Source organism: Triturus cristatus, chromosome 10, assembly GCF_964204655.1.
Source record: "Triturus cristatus chromosome 10, aTriCri1.1, whole genome shotgun sequence".
NCBI classification, from domain to species: Eukaryota; Metazoa; Chordata; class Amphibia; order Caudata; family Salamandridae; genus Triturus; species Triturus cristatus.
Window position 1 is genome coordinate 375,194,198 of NC_140593.1, and position 27,971 is coordinate 375,222,168.

At 44.6% G+C, this 27,971-nt stretch overlaps 1 protein-coding gene across 2 annotated transcripts in view; it reads left to right on the forward strand.

The window, feature by feature from the left end:
- The window catches only part of CPVL (carboxypeptidase vitellogenic like), a 628,799-nt gene that overhangs the window by 207,682 nt on the left and 393,146 nt on the right, over positions 1–27,971 (forward strand). For both annotated transcript variants that reach the window (XM_085631603.1, XM_085631602.1), the window contains exon 6: positions 16,453–16,532. In XM_085631603.1, the coding sequence (XP_085487729.1) occupies positions 16,453–16,532 (80 nt within the window). The remainder of the gene's footprint in view (positions 1–16,452; positions 16,533–27,971) is intronic.

Genomic DNA, 27,971 nt, shown 5'->3' on the forward strand with positions numbered 1-27,971 from the left:
TTACTTGTCTGTTGTTTATTCAGGCTCTGGATGAGCCCCTCATTGACGAACCAGCAAGCGAGGGGCTCATCCAGAGCCTGAATAAACGACAGACAAGTAAGCACCGATTCACGGCGAAATGAGTGAACTCTCTTTCCCATAAGGCAGCAAGCATGGAACTCATCTGGGCGGCCCATCGAGGGGCGTGTCATAGTGCCAATTAATGGTGGGAGAGTGTTCGCAATTGCAACCATCAACGTCCAGCCTCTGAAGAAGAGATTATACTCGAAACGCGTAAGGCAAAGCGTTGGGACTGTTCGTTTCTTGCGTGCTGAGTCCGTCTGTACCGAAGATTAAAGGTTGTGAGGTTAACCTTACCTGTTGTCCGAGTGCTTCCTGCTTGTGTGGCAAACCTCAAGAGCGTTGATCTATAGGCGGCAGCCCAGCCGCTAGGAATGCACCACCCTTTGATGACTAGGGGCCACAGGGGACCTGGCTTCACCCGTCCTCGTGTGGGGCAACAGGTTGAGGATTAAGACGAACCAGCAAGCGAGGGGCTCATCCAGAGCCTGAATAAACGACAGACAAGTAAGCACCGATTCACGGCGAAATGAGTGAACTCTCTTTCCCATAAGGCAGCAAGCATGGAACTCATCTGGGCGGCCCATCGAGGGGCGTGTCATAGTGCCAATTAATGGTGGGAGAGTGTTCGCAATTGCAACCATCAACGTCCAGCCTCTGAAGAAGAGATTATACTCGAAACGCGTAAGGCAAAGCGTTGGGACTGTTCGTTTCTTGCGTGCTGAGTCCGTCTGTACCGAAGATTAAAGGTTGTGAGGTTAACCTTACCTGTTGTCCGAGTGCTTCCTGCTTGTGTGGCAAACCTCAAGAGCGTTGATCTATAGGCGGCAGCCCAGCCGCTAGGAATGCACCACCCTTTGATGACTAGGGGCCACAGGGGACCTGGCTTCACCCGTCCTCGTGTGGGGCAACAGGTTGAGGATTAAGACGAACCAGCAAGCGAGGGGCTCATCCAGAGCCTGAATAAACGACAGACAAGTAAGCACCGATTCACGGCGAAATGAGTGAACTCTCTTTCCCATAAGGCAGCAAGCATGGAACTCATCTGGGCGGCACATCGAGGGGCGTGTCATAGTGCCAATTAATGGTGGGAGAGTGTTCGCAATTGCAACCATCAACGTCCAGCCTCTGAAGAAGAGATTATACTCGAAACGCGTAAGGCAAAGCGTTGGGACTGTTCGTTTCTTGCGTGCTGAGTCCGTCTGTACCGAAGATTAAAGGTTGTGAGGTTAACCTTACCTGTTGTCCGAGTGCTTCCTGCTTGTGTGGCAAACCTCAAGAGCGTTGATCTATAGGCGGCAGCCCAGCCGCTAGGAATGCACCACCCTTTGATGACTAGGGGCCACAGGGGACCTGGCTTCACCCGTCCTCGTGTGGGGCAACAGGTTGAGGATTAAGACGAACCAGCAAGCGAGGGGCTCATCCAGAGCCTGAATAAACGACAGACAAGTAAGCACCGATTCACGGCGAAATGAGTGAACTCTCTTTCCCATAAGGCAGCAAGCATGGAACTCATCTGGGCGGCCCATCGAGGGGCGTGTCATAGTGCCAATTAATGGTGGGAGAGTGTTCGCAATTGCAACCATCAACGTCCAGCCTCTGAAGAAGAGACTATACTCGAAACGCGTAAGGCAAAGCGTTGGGACTGTTCGTTTCTTGCGTGCTGAGTCCGTCTGTACCGAAGATTAAAGGTTGTGAGGTTAACCTTACCTGTTGTCCGAGTGCTTCCTGCTTGTGTGGCAAACCTCAAGAGCGTTGATCTATAGGCGGCAGCCCAGCCGCTAGGAATGCACCACCCTTTGATGACTAGGGGCCACAGGGGACCTGGCTTCACCCGTCCTCGTGTGGGGCAACAGGTTGAGGATTAAGACGAACCAGCAAGCGAGGGGCTCATCCAGAGCCTGAATAAACGACAGACAAGTAAGCACCGATTCACGGCGAAATGAGTGAACTCTCTTTCCCATAAGGCAGCAAGCATGGAACTCATCTGGGCGGCCCATCGAGGGGCGTGTCATAGTGCCAATTAATGGTGGGAGAGTGTTCGCAATTGCAACCATCAACGTCCAGCCTCTGAAGAAGAGATTATACTCGAAACGCGTAAGGCAAAGCGTTGGGACTGTTCGTTTCTTGCGTGCTGAGTCCGTCTGTACCGAAGATTAAAGGTTGTGAGGTTAACCTTACCTGTTGTCCGAGTGCTTCCTGCTTGTGTGGCAAACCTCAAGAGCGTTGATATATATATATATATATATATATATATATATCTATCTATCTGAAGCTGTAAGCTATAATGTTTTAATTTTTTTTATTGTAAGATTTATTTCCAATCCCTTTTCTGATATTTTACCCATGTCCTATGGAGGTAAATGGGGCAGACTTTTTTCTCGATAATACAAAAATATCAGCTGGGCTTTACCATATCCGGAATGTTGCTATGCTCGCTCAATCCGATTAAATTTTTGATGGTTAACAGATCATGAAAAGGAAGTACTAGTTGATTGTTATCGTGTTGTCATTTTTGTATCCTCACATCGACGAATGAGCACGTTTCTGACTGGCTACATTTGGTTTTAAGTCTATTTGACTCTTCTTCAGAATAGCCCTAACTAATTTTAACATGGAGGAATATATGCATTAGGAAACAGCTGCTGCTATGGTTATGGTGCCGCTCGCTGAACCTGACACGGACTGTGGGATACCTCGGAGCTGGTTTGTGCCCTGCTGTTGCCACACCGACTGGAGGGGAAGTCGCGCTGCCTGTGGAGAGGCCGTTGCGGAGCTTGAGAGGCCGGGACTGCGAGGACCAGGGTGCTCTCTGACCAACTTACTCGGCACACCTGGTGACTCTTCCCGGCCCCGCCCCCTTATCGACCCCTAGTATAAGCCTATCACCCGAACGCGCCCGGAGCGAAGACCGGGCAAAGAGCGGGCCGTTTGAGGCCGTTCGAGTACGGGCGAGGGAGGGCGTGGGGCACCTCAGCCTGTCTGTAATCCACCATATACCAGGTGCTGTTGGTGACACTATGACTACGAGAGAAACCAGGAGCAAGAGTGCCATGGCGACGGGAAGGCCAACAGGTACATTGGATACATACTTCGCTAAAGCTGGGTCTCCTCTTGTGGATGAGATCTCCATTCTTGAAAGACGCATCTCCCAAGAAATAGACTGGGTGAGGAGATCCTCCTTGGGACCCATTGCACACGTTACCACTCCCGTCAAGCCACCAAATCCCATAACACTTCCTGTAGGGGGGGTAGTTGGGCTGTCTGTTCTCCCAGTCTCATCTGATATTAACTGCTCCATTACCTCCTCTATTGATTGTGTTAATTCTGAGCAAGCAGAGCTTAGTATACTACCTCTTCCAAACTGCAAGGGCCCCACAGCACACACCACTGCTGAGGTAGTTGTTACCGATTTGATCACAAGCATTACCAAGGACCCGATCCAGCCCACACAGGGGGAGAAGGAGGGAGCAATCCCGAAAATGGATAAAAGGGCTTGTACAATAAGGGGGGGGAAATCTAAAGCCCCTAAAGCCAACTTTAGGGTCAGGGGAACTAAACAGGACATAGTTAGCAAAGGGCTGGTCCCATCCCGTAAACCCGAAGCCCTGCACCAACACACCCCGGCAAAAAATCCACCTAGCCAACAAAACGCTGCCGGGATGCATGATAGTATGTTCATTGGTTTACGCACCCTATTGAGGGAATTGCTCACTCCCTTAGAAGACCGCTTGGCCAACATAGAAATCTGCTTAATAGATCTGCGTAAGGGATTACTAGGTCTAGTCTCAGACCAAAGAGCAGGTACGCATGCAGTAGTTGGGCACCCCATAGGGACTTCTAATTTACCTTTTAATCGTATCACCTCGTCTCCTGCACCTCCCACAGTTACCCCATTGGAAAATGTTCAGCCAGCTTCTTTGTCAAAATCTGTTCCCGCACTACCCTGTAACCACCAATCCATCACAGGATCTACCAGCAGGCCGAACTTATCCGGTCCGGCCTCTGGTTCTGATCAGGAAAAATTACCAAATGATGCAAGGAACCTTACAGACAGGCAAGACTGCCAACAAAACTGGCGCAAAGTGATAAATTTGCCTCCCGAGGCTGCTGCCTATTCTGCTGTTCTGAAGGGAGTACCCTCGTTTGAGGGAAGTGTGGTGGAACCTTACGACTCTCTACACAACAAGGTCACTAGCTGGCTAAATATTCATAGGCCATTACCACCTAATACTAAGGGAGAAATTCTCATGGTAAGAAGAGTTCCATGGATCGGTTATACCGATAAGAAATGTGTTGGTGACTGCATAATTGTAAATTTTAGGAACCCTAAAATTGTGCCCTATATTTGCAATTGGACTGGGAACATAGGGTCTACATCTATCGAAGTGGTCCACCTGTCATATTTTTATCCCAATATCCATAAGCCAATTCTGAACAATGACAATGGTTGGACTCGGGTCGGATCTGCTGCTGATGGCCGCAGAGTCAGGCCCACCCGTAATGCTCCCAGTACCAACTTTGGTAACTTTTTACATCCTAATAGATACAGCTGTCTTGAACAGATAGATTGACTTTTTAAGGGTCAGGGGCATGGCGGATGCGAAATAGATATCGCCATTCAAGAATATGGTGCCCCTCGTGGGGAGAACCTGACATCTATTAACCCCCATGGTCAAGAAACTGATTTATCCAAAATCAAAACTATATTGTGCTGTACTAATAACAAGTTAAAATTGCCAGTCTCAACACATCATAAAGTAGACCCGATGGAACCATCAACTTTGGAAATATCTTTGCCTAGGCTTATGGCTTCACCAACGGAAGCTGCCCCGCTTAAAAGTGGTGGAAATGATCCGGACCCGTTTGACGACTCCTTAAAGGTTCTCTCCTGGAATGTCGCTGGCATTGTCAATAAACTTGACACGAGCGACTGGGACTCCCTGATAGCAAATAGCGACATCTGCCTTTTCCAAGAGACATGGGCAAGGGAACCATTATCTAGAGTGGGGTATGCTGTGTTTGAAATAAACGCGATCTGGTCAGGTAGAGGGAGGCCCTCCGGAGGATTGGCGATCTGGGTAGCTAGTCACATTGGGTGTAATGCGGAGAGTCTACCGACTCTCTCGCAGGATATTCAGTGTGTTCTACTCAGGTGGCCTAACGCTTTAAGTTTAGCAATCATTAATGTATACTCCCGCCCCACCAAGTTGGCCATGGAATCTCCCACACTTGATGATCTTACTTGCTTCCTGGCCAGCCTCCCTAATGACTTTAAGATAGTCCTGGGAGGCGACTTGAATTGTCACTTTGAGCCCTTAGAAGGCCTTAAGGAAGGAGCCCTCGCAGCGGAAGATGACCTTTGGGGTGTTCCGCGCTGCCAATCCCCATATGTTAAAATCTGGTCTCCCTTAGTAGTACAAATTCTGTCCTTAACGCTAAACTTCTCCTTAAGGGCATGCAATGGCCGTAGTATTTCAGATACCCCTTCTGCATGCACTTTTAATAGGATGAACCATGAATCTAGGTTAGATTATATTTTTGTAGATATTAGTCTCTGGCCCAAGATTCAGGATTTTAGAATAATAGCAAGAACGGACAGTGATCATAATGCACTTGTAATGTATATGGCGCACCCTAAAGGTGCTGCTCGATCACTTGCCGTTGAGCCCAGTCAAGATCCTGGGAACTTGCTAATTAGTTCCAATAGACGTAGGATTAAATGGGGGAATCTGGCGAGTTCAGAAGAGTCCCTAAGTAAAATTTTTCGGCTAGCACTCCCGAAGCTAATGGAAACGGACAGTCTAATCTCGCAGCCAAGAAACCTGGAATCTAATAAGAAATTAGCCCACATCCATGAAGAACTGGTGGCCCTTTTAGGCGAGGTCTTTTACCCAGTGTTACCACTAAGGAAAAAAATAACTCTAACCCCAACCTGGTATAATGCATCTTGTAAAAAGGCTAAGTCCGAACTATTGAAGTGTATTAAAAAAGGTTCGGACAAGCGCAAACTTGTTGAGCTTAGACGGATTTATAAGAAAACCATGGCAGTGGCGCGAGCTGACTGGGACTGGAACAAATGGCAGGATTTAACATCAGCATTGGAAGCGAAAGATCTGAGGAAATTTTCGTCCCTGGTGAATACTGGTATGCCAGATCCCAAAGCTGCAATAGAGCCAAATATTGCAGCATCTGTTTGGGAGACCCATTTTGGCCAACTATGCCAGGAACCACCTCAAATTGATGGTGGAAGGGGCAGGGTTTTTACTGTTGCTCCTGCCCCAGTACCAGCCTTGGAATTTACTCTTTCTGAGGTGGTCAGTGTTATTCTAGCCCTGGCGAGGGGGAAGGCCCCTGGTCTTGATAGGTTGCCAGGCGATCTTTTTCGCTCATACCCAGACATATGGGGCCCTTATCTTCTCACCCTTTTTAATGCCATTCTGGGTGGGATGGAGATTCCTTGTACTTGGCTGGGGGCTGAGATAGTGCCCATTTTCAAAAAGGGCTCTCCTCTACTCCCAGCCAACTACAGGCCAATAAGTCTCATAGATGTCCCCCAGAAAATGTATTCCCGCCTACTCCTAAACCACCTCACGGAGTGGATGGAGGAAAATAAAATTCTCAGCCCCTTACAAGCTGGCTTCAGGAAAAACACGTCCACCATGGATCAGATCTTCCGCCTCGTACTCCTATACTGGAAAACTGTGAGCATTGAGAGGGGAAGGCTGTACATGGTGTTCGTGGACCTGAGGTCAGCTTTTGACCTGGTCCCCAGGAAGAAATTATGAGACATTAACGGGGCTGGGAGTCCCACTCCATCTATTAAATGCCATTATTAGGCTCCATGAAAACAATTTTGCACAGGTCAGGTATGGAAGGACGGGTGCGCTGACATCTAAATTTCCAGTTCATAGAGGGGTTAGACAGGGTTGTGTTCTTGCCCCGACCCTGTTCTGCCTCTATGTTAACAACGTAATTGCATATCTTGACAATGTTCATGATAATGATGCCCCGTCTTTGGCCGGCAGGAGGGTACCGGCCATTATGTTTGCGGATGATACCCTCCTGCTGTCCAAATCTCCGATGGGGATCCAACGGATTTTAGATGGTTTTGGCCTTTTCTGTAGCCAACACGGCCTGGAAATAAATACAGGGAAGACCAAGTTTATGATATTCAATCCTACAGCCAAAACTAGACCAAACCCATCCCTGAGTTCAGTAACACTGGAGAGAGTAAAAACCTTTCAGTATCTAGGGGTAACGCTGCATGAGAACCTATCATGGGAACCTCACGTAGCAATCAGTCGCTTAAAACTTGCAACTGTCGGGGGGAATTCTGAAGGTGGCAAATTCTTCCACCTACAAACCAATTAGCCCGGCAGTTGTAATGTACAAGTCTCAAGCCAAAGCAGCTGCATCCTATGGTGGAGAACTCTGGGGATACAAGGCGGGCACAGGAATTATTATTGTAGAAAACAATTTCTTAAGGTGTCTCCTGGCCCTCCCCCGAGGTACACCCCTTCTTCCCCTAAGACTAGATAAGGGCCTACCCTCTATAAAAGATGACCTGGAACTTATGCCATTAAGGTTCTGGCACAGGCTCTGGTCTACTGTTGAGCTTTTACATTATAGGCAAGAGCTTGTACATGTCATGAATCTGAATTCCTGCGATAAAATCCCCTGGCTAGCCTCCATAAAGAAAGAACTTCATCGGCTGGGACTCCCCGAATTATGGGAGTCGCCTGAGCAAGGCTGTCATGGGGTTTCTCGCAAACGCCTTGTGGGTATATATAGGGAGCAACGTTATGCCTCCCTGGTCTCTGCACCTAACAAAGGGTCCCTGACTGATCGATTCTTGACTTTCAAGGACTCTTATCAGTTTGAGGGATTTATGGACATTATTTTCCCCATCTTATCTAGAAAATTGTTCATACAATGGAGGCTAGGGACTCTCCCTATTAAAATTTTTACCCACAATTGGACAAAAAAGAATGATAAAATCTGTCCAGGCTGCTGCATTCATGATGAGGAAGAAACCCACATTGTGTTCTTTTGCCCAGCTTATAATAGACCAAGAAGATATTGGCTAGGTCCGCTATGCAGAAACCTGGGCATAGGAGTCATCTGCAGGTGTACAGAATATTGAAAACGAACACTGATCCGCATATAGTCTTTGCAGTTGCAAAATTTTTAACGGCTATGTGGCAGATAAGGTCTAAATTAACTAATAACTGTTCTGTTTAATGGATTCCACTACCTATATGTCCGAAACCTTTTGTATACTGATTTTATTGACTCTATTAATTGTTTTTATTCTTAGTGACTGTTTTAAATGTATTGTGTGATTGTATCTTTTATGGCCTAATTGGCCGAAATAAAGAAAATTTGGATTGGATTGGTTATGGTGTAATTTCAGAATGTTAAATATATTAAAATGACACGAGAGCTCAACATTGATTTTGGAACACAAGAAGCCCTGCAGCTAATAGAAAACTGGCAATTACATATATATTATGAGACATGCCCCTGTAAATTACTCACTGGATTCTTCAAAATATCAAACATTGAAGAGCCCCTAAAGGCACCAAGAAACACCCTGGAGCCCAGTGGAACTGCAAACACCATCCGACAACTGCTCACAGCCATAATGTAACAAACTTTGCAGAGGAGGGAACAGGTAAGAAGGTGTCGGAATACTGCAGGGGAGAAAAGCGGAGGGATACTCAACATATAATAGAGGTGAGGGACTCAGAGCTGGTGACTGGCAATGCGAGAGTGGGAAACCTACAACAAGCAAGATCTTGACAAACAATATCATAATAGTGATCACTGTATGAAAAGTAACCTGGAACTAGTGTGCCTGCTCTGCTGCCTCCTACCCAGTAATGAGTATGCCTGTAGTCCTGCACGTTTTCCTCAGCAGCAAAGAGCCTGTCCTTCTCAATCACAAGTCTTTCTGCACGTTTCAATTCCTCTGTGTTCGCTTGATTGAAAACTTGGCGTAGATGGAGAAATAGAAACGAGATGGAAACTGGAAAATTATGCCAAAACATCTGCGGATCTGTGTTTTCTTAAATATCTTCAATCCCAATGAATATAGTAGTGTTCCAGAGGCATCTAATTAGAAAATTGGTATGAGTTTAGTGATTTGCACTCCAAGTGGTTATCTTTATCTTGAATCTAATCAAAGAAGAATGTGAAGTTTTATGTAAATATGTCATTCTGTATTTATGCCAGACTAGACATTTACTTACGTGCAGTTCAGTTAGGGGCTTCTGAGACCAAATGTTGTGTGGGTCATTTATAATGCACAGCTTTTACCATCACGGGGCTTCTAATTACTAGGCCAATTCATTCAACAGACGTAACCTATAACTGAAAGCTCACAGAACAGTCTCCAGTGCTTTGTGCATCATTTGATGATTATCTTTAAATCTCAGGTTGTGGGAAAGTTCATTTTTTGCCTTTATGGCCAAAACTTCACAACCTCCAAATTTGGCAGTCTTGACTTTCAGAGCTACTATTTAAGCAATTTTCTGTCATTGCAGAGTTTTTCTTGGATTATACACTGAACTTTTTTCTTTGGCTTTCCTATGCACAACCCTGTGAACTATAAATAGGAGCTTAAAAAAGCACTGGCCTTTATTACAGGCAGCCAGCAGCATGTAGATAAAGCTAGCAAAATATAAGCCTCTCGTTTAGTTTCATCAGTGTATAGTCTGCCTCATTCTGCAGTCTGAGACTGACCAAGAGGTATTCAGATATTCACACAGAAGCACTATTTGAACAGTCCAGTTTGTATACTTGATTAGCCAGAACTCCCTGTACTCTGCACTGAAAAGAGTAAATACAACTGGCATGCAGCTGTTTTAAAATAGATGAATTCTGCTTGCTAGTCTCAGCATGTCTGATCCACTCTCCCAGGCACCTCACCCAACTCACTGGATTCAGGAATTTAACCTAGGTCGCTGACCAAATGTCGCCAGGGCAGGTTAAAGAACCTGTCCCCTCTACCTTGATTTCAGTCTTCTGTGGAACAAGATTTTACTAATTCATCGAGATCCAGTTATGTAACTTTGTTAACCAGACTGGTCTTTTGTTTGTTTGTTTTTGGTCTGAATCTGCTACTTCAAAATCAACTGTGCATTGTCTGCAGAATTTAAAAACTCGACCTAGATTAGTCTTCATGGGGACACCAACAACGTGCAATACAAGTTAATAGACTGGGATTAGCTACATGTAAAAACTCCTGACCTAGACAGCCTTCCAGCTGGGTTTTATAAGGCTTATAAGGGTGTCCTAGTCCCCAAGCTATTGGAGATATATCGCGTGCCCTTAGACAAAGGGATGCTGCCTCCGATGCTCCGTGAATCCCTCATAATGACGCTGCTGAAGCCTGATAAAAACCCACTTGAGGTGACCTCTTAAACCCCCCGCCTCCACCCCATGGTAGCCACTGACAATAAGATACTTAGTAAGGTTGCCGGTTGCCTTTTCGAATATATGCCCCTACTGGTTCATGATGATCAAAACGGCTTCAACACTAATTGCTTGACCACCCTCAACATACGCAGACTCCATAGAGCGTTAGAGCTGTCCCATCCCATTAGCCCTTTGCTGCTTGTCTAGAGATTGATCTAGAACGATCTAGAACGAGCATTTGACACTGTAGAGTGGGAATACATGTTTACAGAGATTTGATTGTGTGACGCCCCGGTGTACTTGCGCCGCCGCTTCATTTGTTGATTTTATATAGCTCCTACAGCCCGGGTTAAGATGGGTCAACTCATTTCAGCCCAGTTTTAGATCAGTTGAGGAAGGCACCAGGGATGCCCACTGCCACCACTCTTATTCGCACTGGCAGTGGAACCACTGGCCCAACGGCTGCGGTGCAATGGGTATGAGCGGGGTATCCTATTAGAGGATGAGCTACAGGCAGTCTCCCTCTACATGACAATGTCCTTATTTACATGTGGGACGTCAGGCGAGGACTTGGAGGCATTGAAATAACACTTGAGAAATTTCAAAAGCCTCTGGTCTGAGAGAGAATTGGATGAAGGCTTGCATGATCCTCGTGAGCACAGTTTGCCCACCACAACATCTAGCAGTGGGACCCCCTCAATTGAGATGGGAGCTGTCCACATTTTGTTATCTCAGGATTTGTATATATCACGATACTAGGGTCTTAATAGACAGAAACTCCACTAGGTATATTGCCCCTTTGAGACCTCAATTGGCATTTGGAGCAAACTCCCACTTACGGTGCAGGGTTGAGTCTCCCCATCCAAGATGGTAATGCTCCCCCAACTCCTTTATTACTTTTATAACCTACCGGTCCACGTACCGAGCTCCACCTTCCATATTTTGCACTGCATGCTTGTGACCATTCTCTGGAACAAGGGACATCAACGGGTTGCCCTGCAGAAGCTCCAGCTATCTGTTGACAAAGAGAGCCTAGAAGCTCCTAACTTTGGACATTAGCAGCCCAACTGCAATGGTCGCCCCGTTGTCTGGCAGACTGACATCTGGCTGAACTGAACTTTCCCATCTTGGTTCATGCTGCCCAAGTGACCCACGACTTGTTACAACCTTCGGGTAAACTTCCCCCAAACAATCTAAAAGCTTCTGACCATAGCATACACTAACTATATCAGATAAGATTTTATGGCAGAATCCTTCAACTAACCCCAGCCTTGACGCCATACACACCAGAGATCCGTATCAGCTCCTTGTGCCCCTTCAGAGAGCTCCTTGGGAGGGAGGAGATAGAACTCTGGGAGTCTAAGGCGGGTAGGTACCCTAGGCGCCGTGTTCCAAAACGCTGCCCTTGTGTTCTTCTATTAGCTCCTCGTCGATCATGACCTACCCCTGGGCCATTTTCTAGCACATTGCACTCTTCTTGCTAAATTGCAATGGAATTGACAGATCATGGACATAGCACCCATGCACATGTGATTCATGGGATGGGTGGCGGACGGCGCCCCATCAGATGGTTCACACGTGCGATGGCTCCTCCACCACAACACCTGTTGCACTCCAACAGACAACACTGGGAACGGGATATTGGTTGTGCTCTAACACAGAAAGAGTTGGACAGGGCTCTTGTATACCCACGTAATATTTCCTGCAATACTAAATTTCAATATATCCAACACATCTTACACACAGCGTACCTCAAAACAGCTCACTTGCATAGAAAATATGGCAGTGTATCAGTATGCCCCAGATGTGCTCCCATAATGCAGACATGGCGCACATGTTCTGGAAATGTCCAGATGCGCAATTGCTGTGGAAGGCGGTCACGGATAACCTGACTGCCATTACGGAGGGAGGACTTCTGCATAATGGAGTTGTCTCTGCTGGGGTTATGTAGGCATAAAAAGGCGGGCGGTGCCTTTAATTGATTCATAGATCTGGCCCTGCTTATACCTAGGAGAGCCATTGAAGTGGAAAGATGCTCATCTTCCTGGTATGCCCTATTGGTTTGCGTCAAGCTTAAGTGACACAGGACTGAATCGGTGACACTCCACAGAGAGGTGGTGAGAGGCCTGTGTAAGGTCCCCATTGCACTGGAATGGGATACACTCCTACATGAGCTGCAGGTGCTCAGAGGAGCACAGGATGGAGTGTTGGACGGGGGATCATGATCGCCTAACACGTACTACTCCAACCCACACTTATCGCCTAGCACTCCTTTCCCCTCTTCTCTTCTCTCCTCCCTCTCCCCCTTCCTTTTCATTGTTCCTAAGCCCATACCCTACCTCATCGAGCCTAGATTCATCCATACTGTCAGCCCTTGAACCACTATGATAGAGGGACAATGCATCTTTGTCTGATCTATGATTAAAGCTAGATCCCATGGCTATCAACCAGTGCCGCATGGATGATGTATCACAGGTACAGAGATCTTGATGGTTTATAATGGGGATGACCTACCATTTCACCTTGTTTCACACTTTTTTTGTTAACTATATAAAGATGAGCTAATGCCTCCTGTAGTAATATTCCTCATTACCTACAGTATACTGACCCACTGGGAACATGTAATGTATTGTTGATTACATTATCATACTGTACTACAGACTGTGCTACCTTTAAAATCAATACAATTGGTTAAAAAAAAGTTTAATAATCAGAGCATTTCTCTTCAGACCGCCAGCTCGTACACTTGTAGTAATGGTGCAACTGACTCAGGAGAGAAAGTCCATCAGTAAATAGTATATAGTCTGAACAAAAGTCCACAAATACAAGTCAAGGATGCTGTGCAATATTTTATTCTGGGTGGTGAAGAGCGTGTTACACCCAACGTGTTTTAACTTAAAAAGAAAAAAAAAGCCTTCCTCACGTGTGCAATTCTATTGCAAACACGTCCTGTAAAGTGCTCCAAACAATGTGTAAGTGCTAATAAACATCAAAATAGACTGAAAGAATCCTGAATACCGCTTCCTGAAAAGTGGTGCCATATTGGAACAGGGCTTTTAAATCGTTTAAAGTTATTAATTCCATAACATCACCATGTATCAAGCAAAACAGTCCATTTACTGCTCCTCCATTGTAATGTAATTTCAGAAGATCTGTCACAATTTCATGTTTTAAACCAAACAAAATTCATAGTCCATGATTACTAGAGTCCAAAAAATCCAAACATTGGAAAGCTTAATATTAATGCCCTAGTGAGTTATTGATCTTTAGCTCATGCAATGTAAACATATATAAGGGCATTCAGATATCTGCTGCTAAAGCGCTTTTAAGGCACATTTGGGGATATTGCTTCCATCACAATGGTGCATCCTACTCTCAGACTCTATTAACTTTCGTCTAAAACCAATCAAACCAAAATAATTCAATAAAACATCTAAAGAAATATATATACCCTGTATAATAAAGTGACAGCATCCATTAGAAGTGAACAATTAAAAAGTTGCAGGATCATATTGTTTTTTTCAGTCTAAAATAAAATAAATTATAAGGATAAAATCACTAAAACACAGTATCCAGGCAATTAGGCAAATATTGTTATTCTTAATCTATATTCAGGTCTGTAGGAGTCTTTGTTTCTAGGCTCAAAATGTATATGGATTATAGTCGACTGAGGGCCAGTTTCTATTGCTACCTCTTGGTTTTAGTTTCGCTCTATAAAGTGCAAACCATTGCAGCAGACTTGCATTGATATGATGTTCTCAAAATGTCTTCCCAACGGATAAGCCTTATTTCAATGCATAGTGTCCTAGACCCCTTTTCATTGCAGGATGTGTAGTACTCCCCCCACATTCTGCAGTCCACAGGGACAATCAATATGTAGACCACACATAATCCGAATTGCATGTGAGGAATTTCTCAATATTCCCAGGTCGATTAGAATATGGAACTTGTAACTTCTCACATCATGGCTATTTTTACGGACCTTACAATTTTTACAGACAAACCCAAATTCGTTTATTTCTACTCACGCCCTTCAACGTTCTTTCAGTTTGCATCAGTATATGCCTCAAGAAAACATCACATCTGTTTGTTACTGGAGGATTGGGCTCTGCCATAAAATCTTTCTGATCAAAAGATATGCAAGTTTTTTTTTTTTAATAGCATATTAAAATCCCCAGATTCCCTGCTATATGTCTCCATCTTTGTTTTTTGTGGAATGATTAATGAGATCATTTCTATCTCTAAATTCATCCGGTCTGATAGCTTCTTTCATCACCCCAGATGGTTAGCTTCTCTGTTTGAATCTCCTAAACGTGTCATCCCTAATCTTGATAAATGGCTCATCTGTACCACACTTACATTTGGCTCACAGCAACTTGCCAAAAGGAATGCTCCATTTTATCTTTATTTCAGGATAGGCAATCGCAGCATGCAAAATGCTGTTGCCCTCTATATCTTTCCGAAATAAGATTCTTTAATTTCGCATCGAAAACGTGGACCCTTAGATCCAAAAAATCAATTGTTTCTAAACTAACAGTACTCATGAGTATCAGATTGTAAATATTTCTGATCGGAATCTGCACAAATTCTTCAGCCAGGGATACATCCCCTTTTCAAATCAAAAATAAATCATTGATTTATATGATCCATATTATGATGTGAAATTGTGTGTTGATTTGTCTTTGGCCCAGACAACCTGCTTCTCCCACCTGCTCTGCGCCAAATTCGCATGGGGGCAAAGGAGATGTCCATAGCTTTTCCCTTTGTTTGAATGTGTATATTTCCATCAAATAGAAAGATTGTTATGGAGGCAAAACCTAATCATTTTAAGAAGCAAACTGTAAGAAGTGAGTATGCAGTAGATCTAACCGTTTAAGTGTTTACTGGCCTGTCCCCAAAGCGCAAGTTAAATATTAAACGTGAAGGGGCGTGGACCCTGTGGTACACCATGGTTGAAACTCCGAAAGGAACAGGACCGAAAAGACCTAAATGATTGATCAGGAAAAGAGGATTTAAACCAGTCCGAGTCTTCTCCCTGCAGTTCACGATTTATCAGTCTCATAATCGGGATGGAATGATTGACATTTTCAAAAGCAGCTGACCGGTCCAACAATATCCATTCTCCCACACTGTTCATCCACCTCTAATCACAAGTCTTCTAGGGTGGATGTAATCGCTACCTCAGTACCATGATCCTTTCTAAAACCATACTACATTTTATTGAAGCCCTCATTACAAAACCTACATGGATGTACATCTTAGTATTGGATACTGGGTGACGATTCAGTGCACCCTTTTTTTGTCTGCTCCAGCAATTTATAGCAGAATGTGACATATGCCTCTTTTCGGGCTTCTGCACTAACTCCATCAAAGAACCAATTATACCATTTCTCAATAAAGCATCCTCTTTTCCTCTCTGATGGTGCTACTGTTCTAAACATTATCGCCAGTTACATATTCAAATGGAACCCCAGTGCTTGCAAGCCCCAACTAATTTATCCTATTGGTAAACAAAGGCTGAACACTTAGAAATATTTTCATTAACTAATGATCACGGCATTCTGAATAAAAGTTTGCCTTTCTAAAATTTGCTTGCTGCCCATTTGCTAAATACTAGAAATATTTTCATTAACTAATGATCACAGCATTCTGAATAAAAGTTTGCCTTTCTAAAATTTGCTTGCTGCCCATTTGCTAAATACAACTGGAAGAAATGTAAAAAAAATTGGAAAGGAAATTGTAAATGTAGAAGAAACCCAATAGAATGCATTGCAAAATTCCAGAAAGGCCTTTCCTGCTGAGGTTTTTTTTTTTTTTACAGTCAATCATATCTTTTTAGTGGGTATATATTGATAGAAATGGCAATAGTTGTGTTTTATGTGATTGAAGCATCGATGCACTCCATAGATATTTATTTTAAATCATTTTTTGACTAAATACATGTCCTAATAATATATTCTTCCTGGTCAGGTTGGAACAGGCTTCAGTTTCACTGATGATGATCGAGGATTTGCGAAAGATCAGGTCGACGTTGGAAGGGATTTGTATAGGTCAGTTCAGTCTTCCTAATTTGTTTCAGAAAGCTTTTATTTGTGTGTGAATTTATACATATATGTTGATTGGAAAAAAACACTAAAATTCAATGATTATTCTTTTGTTTGATAACCAACTTTTGATTTTTGCATACAGTGGCGACCAAACACAATCAACACCACTGCTCACCCTAACTTATTTCGGTACAGTACAAAGCATAATCGAGTCTTAGACATTCCCTGTATCCAGCTTCACCATTAGCCCCATATCATCCTATGTTTCCGGGGACAGCCCCAGCTTCCTCGCCATTCCAGCTCAGAGTGGGTGGTCAGAGACCTCCATTTGCAGGGGATATCCCGCTTGTCAACCATGGTTGCAGCCTTGTAATAAGCTGGCTCTGCATATACTATACCAAAGTGAGGTATAGTGTGCACAGAGTCCAGTGGAACCCCAAAGGTAGGCAGAGGTAAAAGTAGATGGCACCTTACTCTCTATTTGTGGTAGTGGGGTCGAGCTTTAAGGATTTATGAGGGTTGTGTTGAGAATTTGTTGTACACACTCAGTCAGCAAATGATATCACACACTCAAAGACTGAACTTCAGACCAATTGGTTTTGTATAAAACATATTCTTTTAGATATTTTATTTCATTGAACCACGCAAGCCTGCCACAGGTAAGGGATAAGTACTTTGCAGTAGTAATACAGTTTCTATTGCAGTTGTATATATACTTTTGGTTTGATTACAGTAGAACTACTCGTAGTGCAAGGCTTCGAAATATTGTACACATACTTTGCATTGGCTTTTCAGTAGAATGTCAAAAAAATTACTTTTCTTACACAGTGCAGTATAACTGGATACTGTACTGGGATATTTCATGTAAACAGGTAAGTAAAAGCGTTTTGGTTATTTTGTTACAGTTTGGAGACTTATATAGATTTTCCAACTCCACACTTAGAAACTTTTCATAGAAAAACAGTTAATGTTATCCAATGGAGGGAAATAGGGTTATCGGTTCAAAGGTAAGAATTCGGTTGTGGGAGTTGGTATTCTGGGGGTAGACTGAGGGGTCGCCCAGGGTCAAGGATGTACTCTTGTTACACCCTCAGCGGCACTAGGGCGGCCGGGTGCAGAGTGCTGAGGCCCAATGTTATCCAATGGGGGATAGGGTGCCTCCGGTTGGTGGTGGCTTACGAGCAGGCCAGAAGGGTGTAGGAGCAAAGCTCCTAGACTTCCGCTGAGGGCAAATAGGGGTTCAAGCCAGCACAAAAGGTGCACCCTCAGCGGCACTAGGGCGGCCGGGTGCAGAGTGCTGTTTTTGCGTTGGGCGCCCTGTAGCTTTCAAAGGGGAGTCTCCAGATTGCAAACACACTGCAGGCTCGGTGACTAAGGTCTTCTGGGTGCGACCACCACTTGGAGAGGTATGTTGGGGGTTGGTTAGGCACGGTCAGTTGTGCCACCCAAGGCCTTGGGGCGTCCGGTGCAGGGGTGCCTTTTAGTGTCGGATCTTCTTACCAGCTCCTGGTCGCGGTTGGGTGGACTTTCCAGTTTGAGTCAGCAGGCGTCGGCTGAAGGCTTGAGGTGGGTCAGGGGTCAACAGATCTTGGGTCAGGATCACCGGGAAGACCTCCTCATGGTGTTGGACCACTCAAACTCGGGCCGCGGGCGTCTGGTTCAGAGTGGTGCAGACTCGCTGACTTTTCCGGACCTGGAGTCTGTTGGTGAACAAATCCGGTGTTCACTGGAGATAGTCTTTTCTTTTGAACGCAGGGCAGGTCCTCTGGGTTCTTGAGGCTGCTGGCTGCAGGACACACCGGAGTTTCGCTTCTGCAGGTTCACGTTCGGAACAGGCCGGTAGGGCTGGGGAAAATGTCAGTGGGGACAGCTGTTTGGTCCTTCTTCTTTTCTTCTTGTAGTTTCTTGTCTGAGGAAGCAAGGTTCAGGGGTGCCCCTAAATACTAGATTTAGGGGTGTTACAGGTAGGTAAAAGGTTGGGTCCAATGGGGCCCTTCCCTGGGATGGGTACACCCTCTAATATGCCACCCTCCAGCGGGAGGAGGACATAGACCTCACCCTGGTTGGCTGGGTACCCCCATCTGCAAGATGGCTTGGACTGAGAGTTGTGCTTCACCTCGCCTCCTCCACCTGAGGGGTTGGGTTGGCAGAGGTTGGCACAACGCCCTTCCTAACTTAGTTTTCTGCCAGTTCTCCTGCCCAAAGTGGGGGTCAGAACCAGTGGTGACCAGTTGCAGGAAGCTAGTTAAACAAATAATGGGGTAACCCAGTATCCCTCAGAACCTGGGCAGTAAGTTATAAGGTAAACAGTGGTTCCGTTGGGTGAAAGAATTACTTTACACATTAGGCATAGTCAAGCGTTATTCAGAAAATATGCGATATTCCACTGTAAGCAACACACAAGACAGTTCATATGCAAATCAAATTCTTTATATATAAATTACGTCATTCATATATGTATGCATCGATATTTCATGAAAGGCCGTCAAGCAATAGTGTGATGATACAAGTGACACAGTGAATAAGTGCTCGGTGACAGTGTGCGTGATATGTACAGTTGTTTAAAATCGAGGATATTCGAAAGTGGCCAGAAGGTTCAATAGTAAAGCTGCGTGATGGAAGAGTTCCTTTTGGCGCAGATCCTATGTAAAGGTCCACATAATAGTCGACGTTTCAACCCTAGTACTGCACTCTTGATAGGTCAGTGCGGGTCTTCATCAGGACTTGGATAAAGGGTGACGGCCTGTTAGTGACAAAAGGGACTTGGTCAGGTGTGTTGACATCAGTGAAAGGACAAAAGTACTAAGGGTGGCAGGTGACTCACCTTAGTAAGAGAGAAATTCAATTCAAAATAGTCTGGGCCTGTGGAGTTGATGATCTCAGGATGGGGTTCCACTTAGTTATTCAGTGTGGTCAGGGGGCCTGTAAATAATTCGGGGTAAATTAAATTCATCCCAAACAAAGAGGTGAAAAACGATCAACGTGAAGGGGGAGCCTGACTTGCTCACCTATGTTGATTCACTGGTCCCATCGCATTCGGGGCTCCACAGTAGTAATTCAAAAAGGTTGCATCTAGAGAACAAAAATTTGTACGTTTGAGTAAATGACCACTGCAAATCGACCGGTAACTGGAACGAATATTACAGGGTTGGCGCTCACCTAAGTTCATGCGCAGTGCTGTCTAAAATCCAGGCGCTTCTAATCCCTTAGTGTGGGTGATGTTGGCTCTTCAAACGAAGTTAACTGTGAAGAAGCCATAATCAGGTTAGAATTAAAAGCCTGAGACCCATTTGGGAGCACAGACTAAAAATATACGGGTCGCTTGGGGAATTCGAAATTACCTCATTCGGAAGATCGGACGGCAGGCCTGGGGGTCCTGGCTCATCTGATTGAATCGGCAGTAACGTCTGCAGTGAGTCTGCATAAAAAGCCGAGAGTAACGTGCGCGTGTACGCCAAACGCTGTGGGTTGCTAGGCAACGAGTTGCGCTGGCGCCAATGAACGTAACTAATCATCCTGTGTTACCATGGTAACGAAGTAAACAAATACGTCATGTAGGAAGAACGGCTTCGTGGAGATTCATGCACCAATTGCTGTGCAACGAGTGACGCGTGGCGCGGGCGCCAACGAAAGGGACTAGTCATCATGTGTTACTAAGGTAACCAAGTAAACAATTAAGTCGCAAAAGGGGAGGACATTCACCAAATGCGGCGTTTCGGTGCACAATTGAAATGCGAGGTGCAGAGTCGATGATACCCAGTGCAGGCAACCTGATTTAGTGAGAGCTCCATAACTTGCAAGAGTGGTGCCATACGAACACATATTATGGAGGTCAGCATACGATTCGTCTCCACTCAAGGTTTACAATGTGCTCGGGTAGCCGAGGTACAAGTAACAAGATACCAATAATTTGTGCTACATTGTACGGTTCACAACAGTAATTCACATAACATAAAAAACGTAATATTCATGTCAACAAATAGAGATTAGAAAATTCAGAAAGTACAAATTCGTACATAAGTGAAGGATTTAGACAGTTCTATGTTAATCAAAAGCTCATGTATGCTAAAAAGGGGGTTTGACTGAGCATCGGGGGGCTCATCAAAGTAGACCCAAAGTAGGATTCAGGAAGTGCAAGTTCGTACTCAAGTGATGTATTTCAGACATTTCGTTGTTTGTCAAAAAACCATGTATACTGCAATGGGTCTATCTGGGGGCTGATCAAAGTAGGCCCATTTGTTTCGAGATCTCCTCCATCTCGTTCAACCCGTTCTGGACCGAGTTAAGTAAATGGATCCATCTACACTCCTTGTAGTTCAGTATCCTCGCAATCGACCCCCCTCTGCTACTAGGGATGATTTTCTCTAGTACCCACCATGTGATGTTGTTGGGAGAGTGATTGTGTGATGCATAATGGTCAACCATAGGTGCTCCATGTACCTTACATCTTATCCTACTCATGTGCTGCAAAATTCTGACTTTCACTTTCTGAGTTGTTTGTCCAACATATGTGAGTCCACAGGGACATTGGATAGCATATATAACATTCATGCTATTGCAATTAGTAAACTGGGAAAGTTTGTATGTTCTACCAGTATACGTGAATGTAGTTCCTTCATAGCATAAGTCGCATGCCTTGCATTGACCACATTTGTGGTGTCCAGATACAGGTGCCAACCCCAGGAGATCCCTAAGGTCAGGTTGTTTAGGTGTGTCCAGGTATGCATTAACCACCGAATCCTTAATGTTCTTGCCTCTTTTGAAAGCAAATGTGGGATCCTGCGATATCTGTAGTTCACTCGCGACTAGGTTCCAGTATTTTTTTACGACTTTCTTTATTTCATTGCTTTTGCTGTTGAATGTAGTCACACAGACTATCTTGTCTGTCTCCAGTTGTTTTTGGTTAATCTCTAACAATTGTTCCCGGGGGCAATACCATGCCCGTTTCTTTGCCCGCTTGAGTAGACCTGTAGGGTAACCTCTCTCTCTGAGTCTAGACACTAATATTTCAGATTCCCTGAAATAGTCTGTCCTTCTTGTGCAGTTCCTCCTTAGTCTGAGGAATTGGCCATACGGGAGGTTGTCTCGCAGGCTGCGTGGGTGATGGGACTGGTATTTGAGTAATGAGTTTCTTTCCATGGGTTTACGATGCAAATCACAGTATAGCAGATTGTCTTGTGAACGGAATGTTAAGTCCAGAAAATCAATTGCTTCGTTGTTACATGTCATAGTGAACTGGATATCTGTGGATCTAATGTTCAACCAGGTGAAGAAATTATTGAGTTCAATGTTGTCCCCATTCCAAATCATTATCACATCGTCTATATAACGCTTCCATACTGAGATGGCATTCAAGTATGGGTTGTCCAGACTATACAAGTGTTCCTCCTCGTAATGGTCCATGTACACATTAGCTAGACTTGGGGCATACGTAGCACCCATGGCTACGCCTTTACACTGGTAATAGAATTGTTTTTTGAAGGTGAAATAGTTCTTTTTCATGGCAATTTCCAGTAGAGAAATCAAAAATTCTGTAGGGATCCAATGTGGTCTTGATCTGGAGTCCAATGTGTTCCTGATAACATCCAACGCAGCGTCTTGGGGAATTGAAGTGTACAAAGAGGACACATCTAGTGTGACCAAGAGTTGAGTCTGGGGATCAAATGCCTGACCTTCAAGTATTTGTATAATGTGTGTCGTATCCCTTACGAATGATTTTGTTTTTGATACGAAGGGTTGTAAAAAATAGTCTATGAATTGATTGAGTGGTTCCAGGATCGAGCCACATCCCGAGACAATGGGTCTTCCAGGTGGCTTCTCCATTCGTTTGTGTATTTTAGGTAAAGTATAGATGGTCGGTATTCGAGGGTCTTTGCTGTTGAGGAACTCATATTCATGCTGGCTTAGGAATCCTTTAGAGAGACCTCCTTTGGTCACTTTTTCTATCATAGATTTCAGAATTGGTGTGGGGTCACGTGGGGTTGGTTGGTAACTATCCTCCATTCCTAGTTGACGTTCAAGCTCCTCCACATACTCGTCTGTGTTTTGTAGTACCACTGCACCACCCTTGTCAGCTGACTTGATGACGATGGTTTTGTTATCACTCAAGGAACGTAAGGCACATTTTTCTTCTTTGCTGATGTTGTATTTTATGTACTTCCTTTCAGCCACAATTTGCATGATTTCTTGAAGTACAATTTTCTCATATGCAAGTATTTTGTCACTCACCATGTGTGCCCCTGGGGTGAAAGTTGAGATAGGTCTAAATCCTGTGGCAGAAGGCAAAGGATTGTAGGTATTCTTGCTGAAATAGTACTTCAATCTGATTTTGCGAAAGAAGCGTTGTAGCTCGATTTTAATCTGGAAAGAGTCTGGGATGACTGTGGGGACAAAGGAAAGTCCTTTGGAAAGCACATCCCTTTCAGCCGGAGACATAGTGTGGCTTGATAAGTTGATGATTGGATCAGATGGATTAGTGCTATTCTGATTCGTCGTGACAATGATGTTGGTTTCAGGTAGGTCAAGGGACTGGACAAGGGGTGTATGAGCCTCTACCATATGTAAGTTTGCCTCCGTGTAGAGATTTCCCCGTGTGTTTCCGGTTGGTAGAACCGAACTCGTGATGTGCCTTGCTGAGTGTTCCTGCCCCTGTTCCATCCTCTCGGTCTCTCCCAGTTCTGAGCTCTCCCTCCGCCCCTGTTGTTTTGGCGGTAGCCCTCTCCTAAAAAACGTGGACCCTGGTTGGTTTGTGGGTTAGAAGAAGGTCCGTCAGATTCAGTATCTGAGCCACTGCCTGCAGAGGAATTCGAGAAGGTGTAAAATCTTCGGGGTCCCTGTCGACTTCTATTGCTGAAGAAACCTTGGCTGTCTTGCTGGTAATAGTCGTCTGATAAATATGGATAAGTAATGTTTTTGTCGTAGTTCCTTATCCTTGGATAGCTTATCCAGCTTCCTGTTCAGAGTGATGGTATTGAAGTCAGAGAGTGTCTTTTCAGCTCTTTCTAATGCCTCCCTGGCGTTGGTAAGGGAAGTGTCATCAATAAGTTCCTTTTTAAGGTCCGCTATTTCTTGTGTAAGCTTTTTTACGTATTCTATTGCTGTTTCTACCCCAAGGACCATCCAATGTCTGGAGCAGTTGTTCGCTACGTAACTGAATCCTTCTCTGAATTTCGGGATATCTATGAATATAGCGGGTTCATTACGTACTTGTAGGCCTTTGGGAATTATGTTAGACTGGAGGTATTTTGTCAATACATGCCCGTGAAGGCGTGCTCTGATTAGCTTCTTCTCCAATCTCTCAATTTTAGCCAATTTCTCATTCAGACTGGTGTCTGCTGGCACTCTATCCGAGCCTAGTAGAAAGCCAGAGGCTCCCTGGTCATGTATTAATTTGGCTATATAGTCTTCACTATATGACAAGGTTTCTCTTTCAGACATAATACGACAATACACAAAATTAAGCACAAATTGAAAATTATGACAATACACAAAATTAGACACAGATTGAAAATTAGTCCAAAAACATTAAATGAGAGTAAAAACCCTCGCAGGTAAAGACCTGCACCAATTATAGTTAAACAAATAATGGGGTAACCCAGTATCCCTCAGAACCTGGGCAGTAAGTTATAAGGTAAACAGTGGTTCCGTTGGGTGAAAGAATTACTTTACACATTAGGCATAGTCAAGCGTTATTCAGAAAATATGCGATATTCCACTGTAAGCAACACACAAGACAGTTCATATGCAAATCAAATTCTTTATATATAAATTACATCATTCATATATGTATGCATCGATATTTCATGAAAGGCCGTCAAGCAATAGTGTGATGATACAAGTGACACAGTGAATAAGTGCTCGGTGACAGTGTGCGTGATATGTACAGTTGTTTAAAATCGAGGATATTCGAAAGTGGCCAGAAGGTTCAATAGTAAAGCTGCGTGATGGAAGAGTTCCTTTTGGCGCAGATCCTATGTAAAGGTCCACATAATAGTCGACGTTTCAACCCTAGTACTGCACTCTTGATAGGTCAGTGCGGGTCTTCATCAGGACTTGGATAAAGGGTGACGGCCTGTTAGTGACAAAAGGGACTTGGTCAGGTGTGTTGACATCAGTGAAAGGACAAAAGTACTAAGGGTGGCAGGTGACTCACCTTAGTAAGAGAGAAATTCAATTCAAAATAGTCTGGGCCTGTGGAGTTGATGATCTCAGGATGGGGTTCCACTTAGTTATTCAGTGTGGTCAGGGGGCCTGTAAATAATTCGGGGTAAATTAAATTCATCCCAAACAAAGAGGTGAAAAACGATCAACGTGAAGGGGGAGCCTGACTTGCTCACCTATGTTGATTCACTGGTCCCATCGCATTCAGGGCTCCACAGTAGTAATTAAAAAAGGTCGCATCTAGAGAACAAAAATTTGTACGTTTGAGTAAATGACCACTGCAAATCGACGGGTAACTGGAACGAATATTACAGGGTTGGCGCTCACCGAAGTTCATGCGCAGTGCTGTCTAAAATCCAGGCGCTTCTAATCCCTTAGTGTGGGTGATGTTGGCTCTTCAAACGAAGTTAACTGTGAAGAAGCCATAATCAGGTTAGAATTAAAAGCCTGAGACCCATTTGGGAGCACAGACTAAAAATATACGGGTCGCTTGGGGAATTCGAAATTACCTCATTCGGAAGATCGGGCGGCAGGCCTGGGGGTCCTGGCTCATCTGATTGAATCGGCAGTAACGTCTGCAGTGAGTCTGCATAAAAAGCCGAGAGTAACGTGCGCGTGTACGCCAAACGCTGTGGGTTGCTAGGCAACGAGTTGCGCCGGCGCCAACGAACGTAACTAATCATCCTGTGTTACCATGGTAACGAAGTAAACAAATACGTCATGTAGGAAGAACGGCTTCGTGGAGATTCATGCACCAATTGCTGTGCAACGAGTGACGCGTGGCGCGGGCGCCAACGAAAGTGACTAGTCCTCATGTGTTACTAAGGTAACAAAGTAAACAATTAAGTCGCAAAAGGGGAGGACATTCACCAAATGCGGCGTTTCGGTGCACAATTGAAATGCGAGGTGCAGAGTCGATGATACCCAGTGCAGGCAACCTGATTTAGTGAGAGCTCCATAACTTGCAAGAATGGTGCCATACGAACACATATTATGGAGGTCAGCATACGATTCAAGTCTCCATTCAAGGTTTACAATGTGCTCGGGTAGCCGAGGTACAAGTACACAAGACAAGATACCAATAATTCGTGCTACATTGTACGGTTCACAACAGTAATTCACATAACATAAAAAACGTAATATTCATGTCAACAAATAGAGATTAGAAAATTCAGAAAGTACAAATTGGTACATAAGTGAAGGATTTAGACTGTTCTATGTTAATCAAAAGCTCATGTATGCTAAAAAGGGGGTTTGACTGAGCATCGGGGGGCTCATCAAAGTAGACCCAAAGTAGGATTCAGGAAGTGCAAGTTCGTACTCAAGTGAAGTATTTCAGACATTTCGTTGTTTGTCAAAAAACCATGTATACTGCAATGGGTCTATCTGGGGGCTGATCAAAGTAGGCCCATTTGTTTCGAGATCTCCTCCATCTCGTTCAACCCGTTCTGGACCGAGTTAAGTAAATGGATCCATCTACACTCCTTGTAGTTCAGTATCCTCGCAATCGACCCCCCTCTGCTACTAGGGATGATTTTCTCTAGTACCCACCATGTGATGTTGTTGGGAGAGTGATTGTTTGATGCATAATGGTCAACCATAGGTGCTCCATGTACCTTACATCTTATCCTACTCATGTGCTGCAAAATTCTGACTTTCACTTTCTGAGTTGTTTGTCCAACATATGTGAGTCCACAGGGACATTGGATAGCATATATAACATTCATGCTAGCATTGACCACATTTGTGGTGTCCAGATACAGGTGCCAACCCCAGGAGATCCCTAAGGATGAAATATCGATGCATACATATATGAATGACGTAATTTATATATAAAGAATTTTATTTGCATATGAACTGTGTTGTGTGTTGCTTACAGTGGAATATCGCATATTTTCTGAATAACGCTTGACTATGCCTAATGTGTAAAGTAATTCTTTCACCCAACAGTTGCAGGAAGCAGCAAAAGGCCTGGGGAAGCTCAAGAAGGCAGCAAGCCTTGGAAGCTTCCCTTTCGTGGACCCTGTCTATCCTGGGGGGGAGGCTTGGCACCTCGTCCCAGGATATGCATTGTTTCAGTCCCACGAAAGCAGCAGGCTCTCGAGCCAGGGGTCCATAAACAAGTCTGGTGGTGGCAGCTGAAAGCAGCTATTCAGCCTGGCCACTAGTGGTAGATCGTTTTTCAGGGGGCATCTCTTAGATGCCCTCTGTGTGCATTTTTCATTAAATCTCACACTGACCTCAGTGTGGGTATAATGTGCTGAGAAGTTTGATACCAATCTTCTCAGTTTTCAGTGCAGCCGTTATGGTACTGTGGAGTTTGTAATGACAAACTCCCAGCACCATATACTCTTAATGGCAGCACTATACTTACAATGTCTAAGAATTGACACTGTAGGGGTACATGGCTCATGCACCTGTACCCTCACCACTGATATAGTGCACCCAGCTAGAGAGGTGACTGACCATGACAGGACAGTGGGTTGTAGGCATGGCACACATTGCTAGCATGGCACACAGCCATGTTGACTCTTTACTTTGTTCTGCACCAAAACACTCAGCCTGCAAAGGCAGTGTGTGAGTGTAAAGGTACAGGGCCTCTAAGGGTGGCACTATAAGTACTGCAGCCCTTAGAGGCCTTACCTGGTCACAGTGGCCTGGGTACCTGTGGTACCATTTACCAGGGACTGACCTGTGGTCAGGGAGTGTCAATCGAAGGATTTCGAAGCTTCCTTAATGTCGATAGGAGTTGCAGTTAGGGGACATAAGTTGACAGAAAGTTGTACTGTTTGGCCTCGAGTTGGCCTTCAATCCCAACAAAATGCCCCTGGGAGTCGTCCAGGGAAGCTGAAACCACTGGGGAATCTCAGGAGAAGCCCACATGGAACTCAGTTGTAGCTGAAGCGACCAAGAAAAGAACATTTCGTGTCCAAGTAGTGGGTCTCCTAAAGCATAACTACTTCTGGTTGAAAACGTTTCAGTTACCGCAGAACGGCCTATCGTTTGATAAGACCTAGAAAGCTGTTAATATTCCATGATAAAACTTTAACCATCATCAACTGGGTTGGGCAATTAATGGGGTGAAGTTTCTCCAAGGTGAGATGCGGGGAGATCTAGTGGAAGACAATCACCGTGGAACTGTGGAAAATGGTAGGCTGTACTACATGTGTGGAGAGTGCAGGGAAAATATCAACAGTATGTGTGGACAAACCTAAACAAACATAACAACCCAGCCACCCTCCCCACACTTCCAACATGAAGTATCTTTCGCCCCATCCCTAA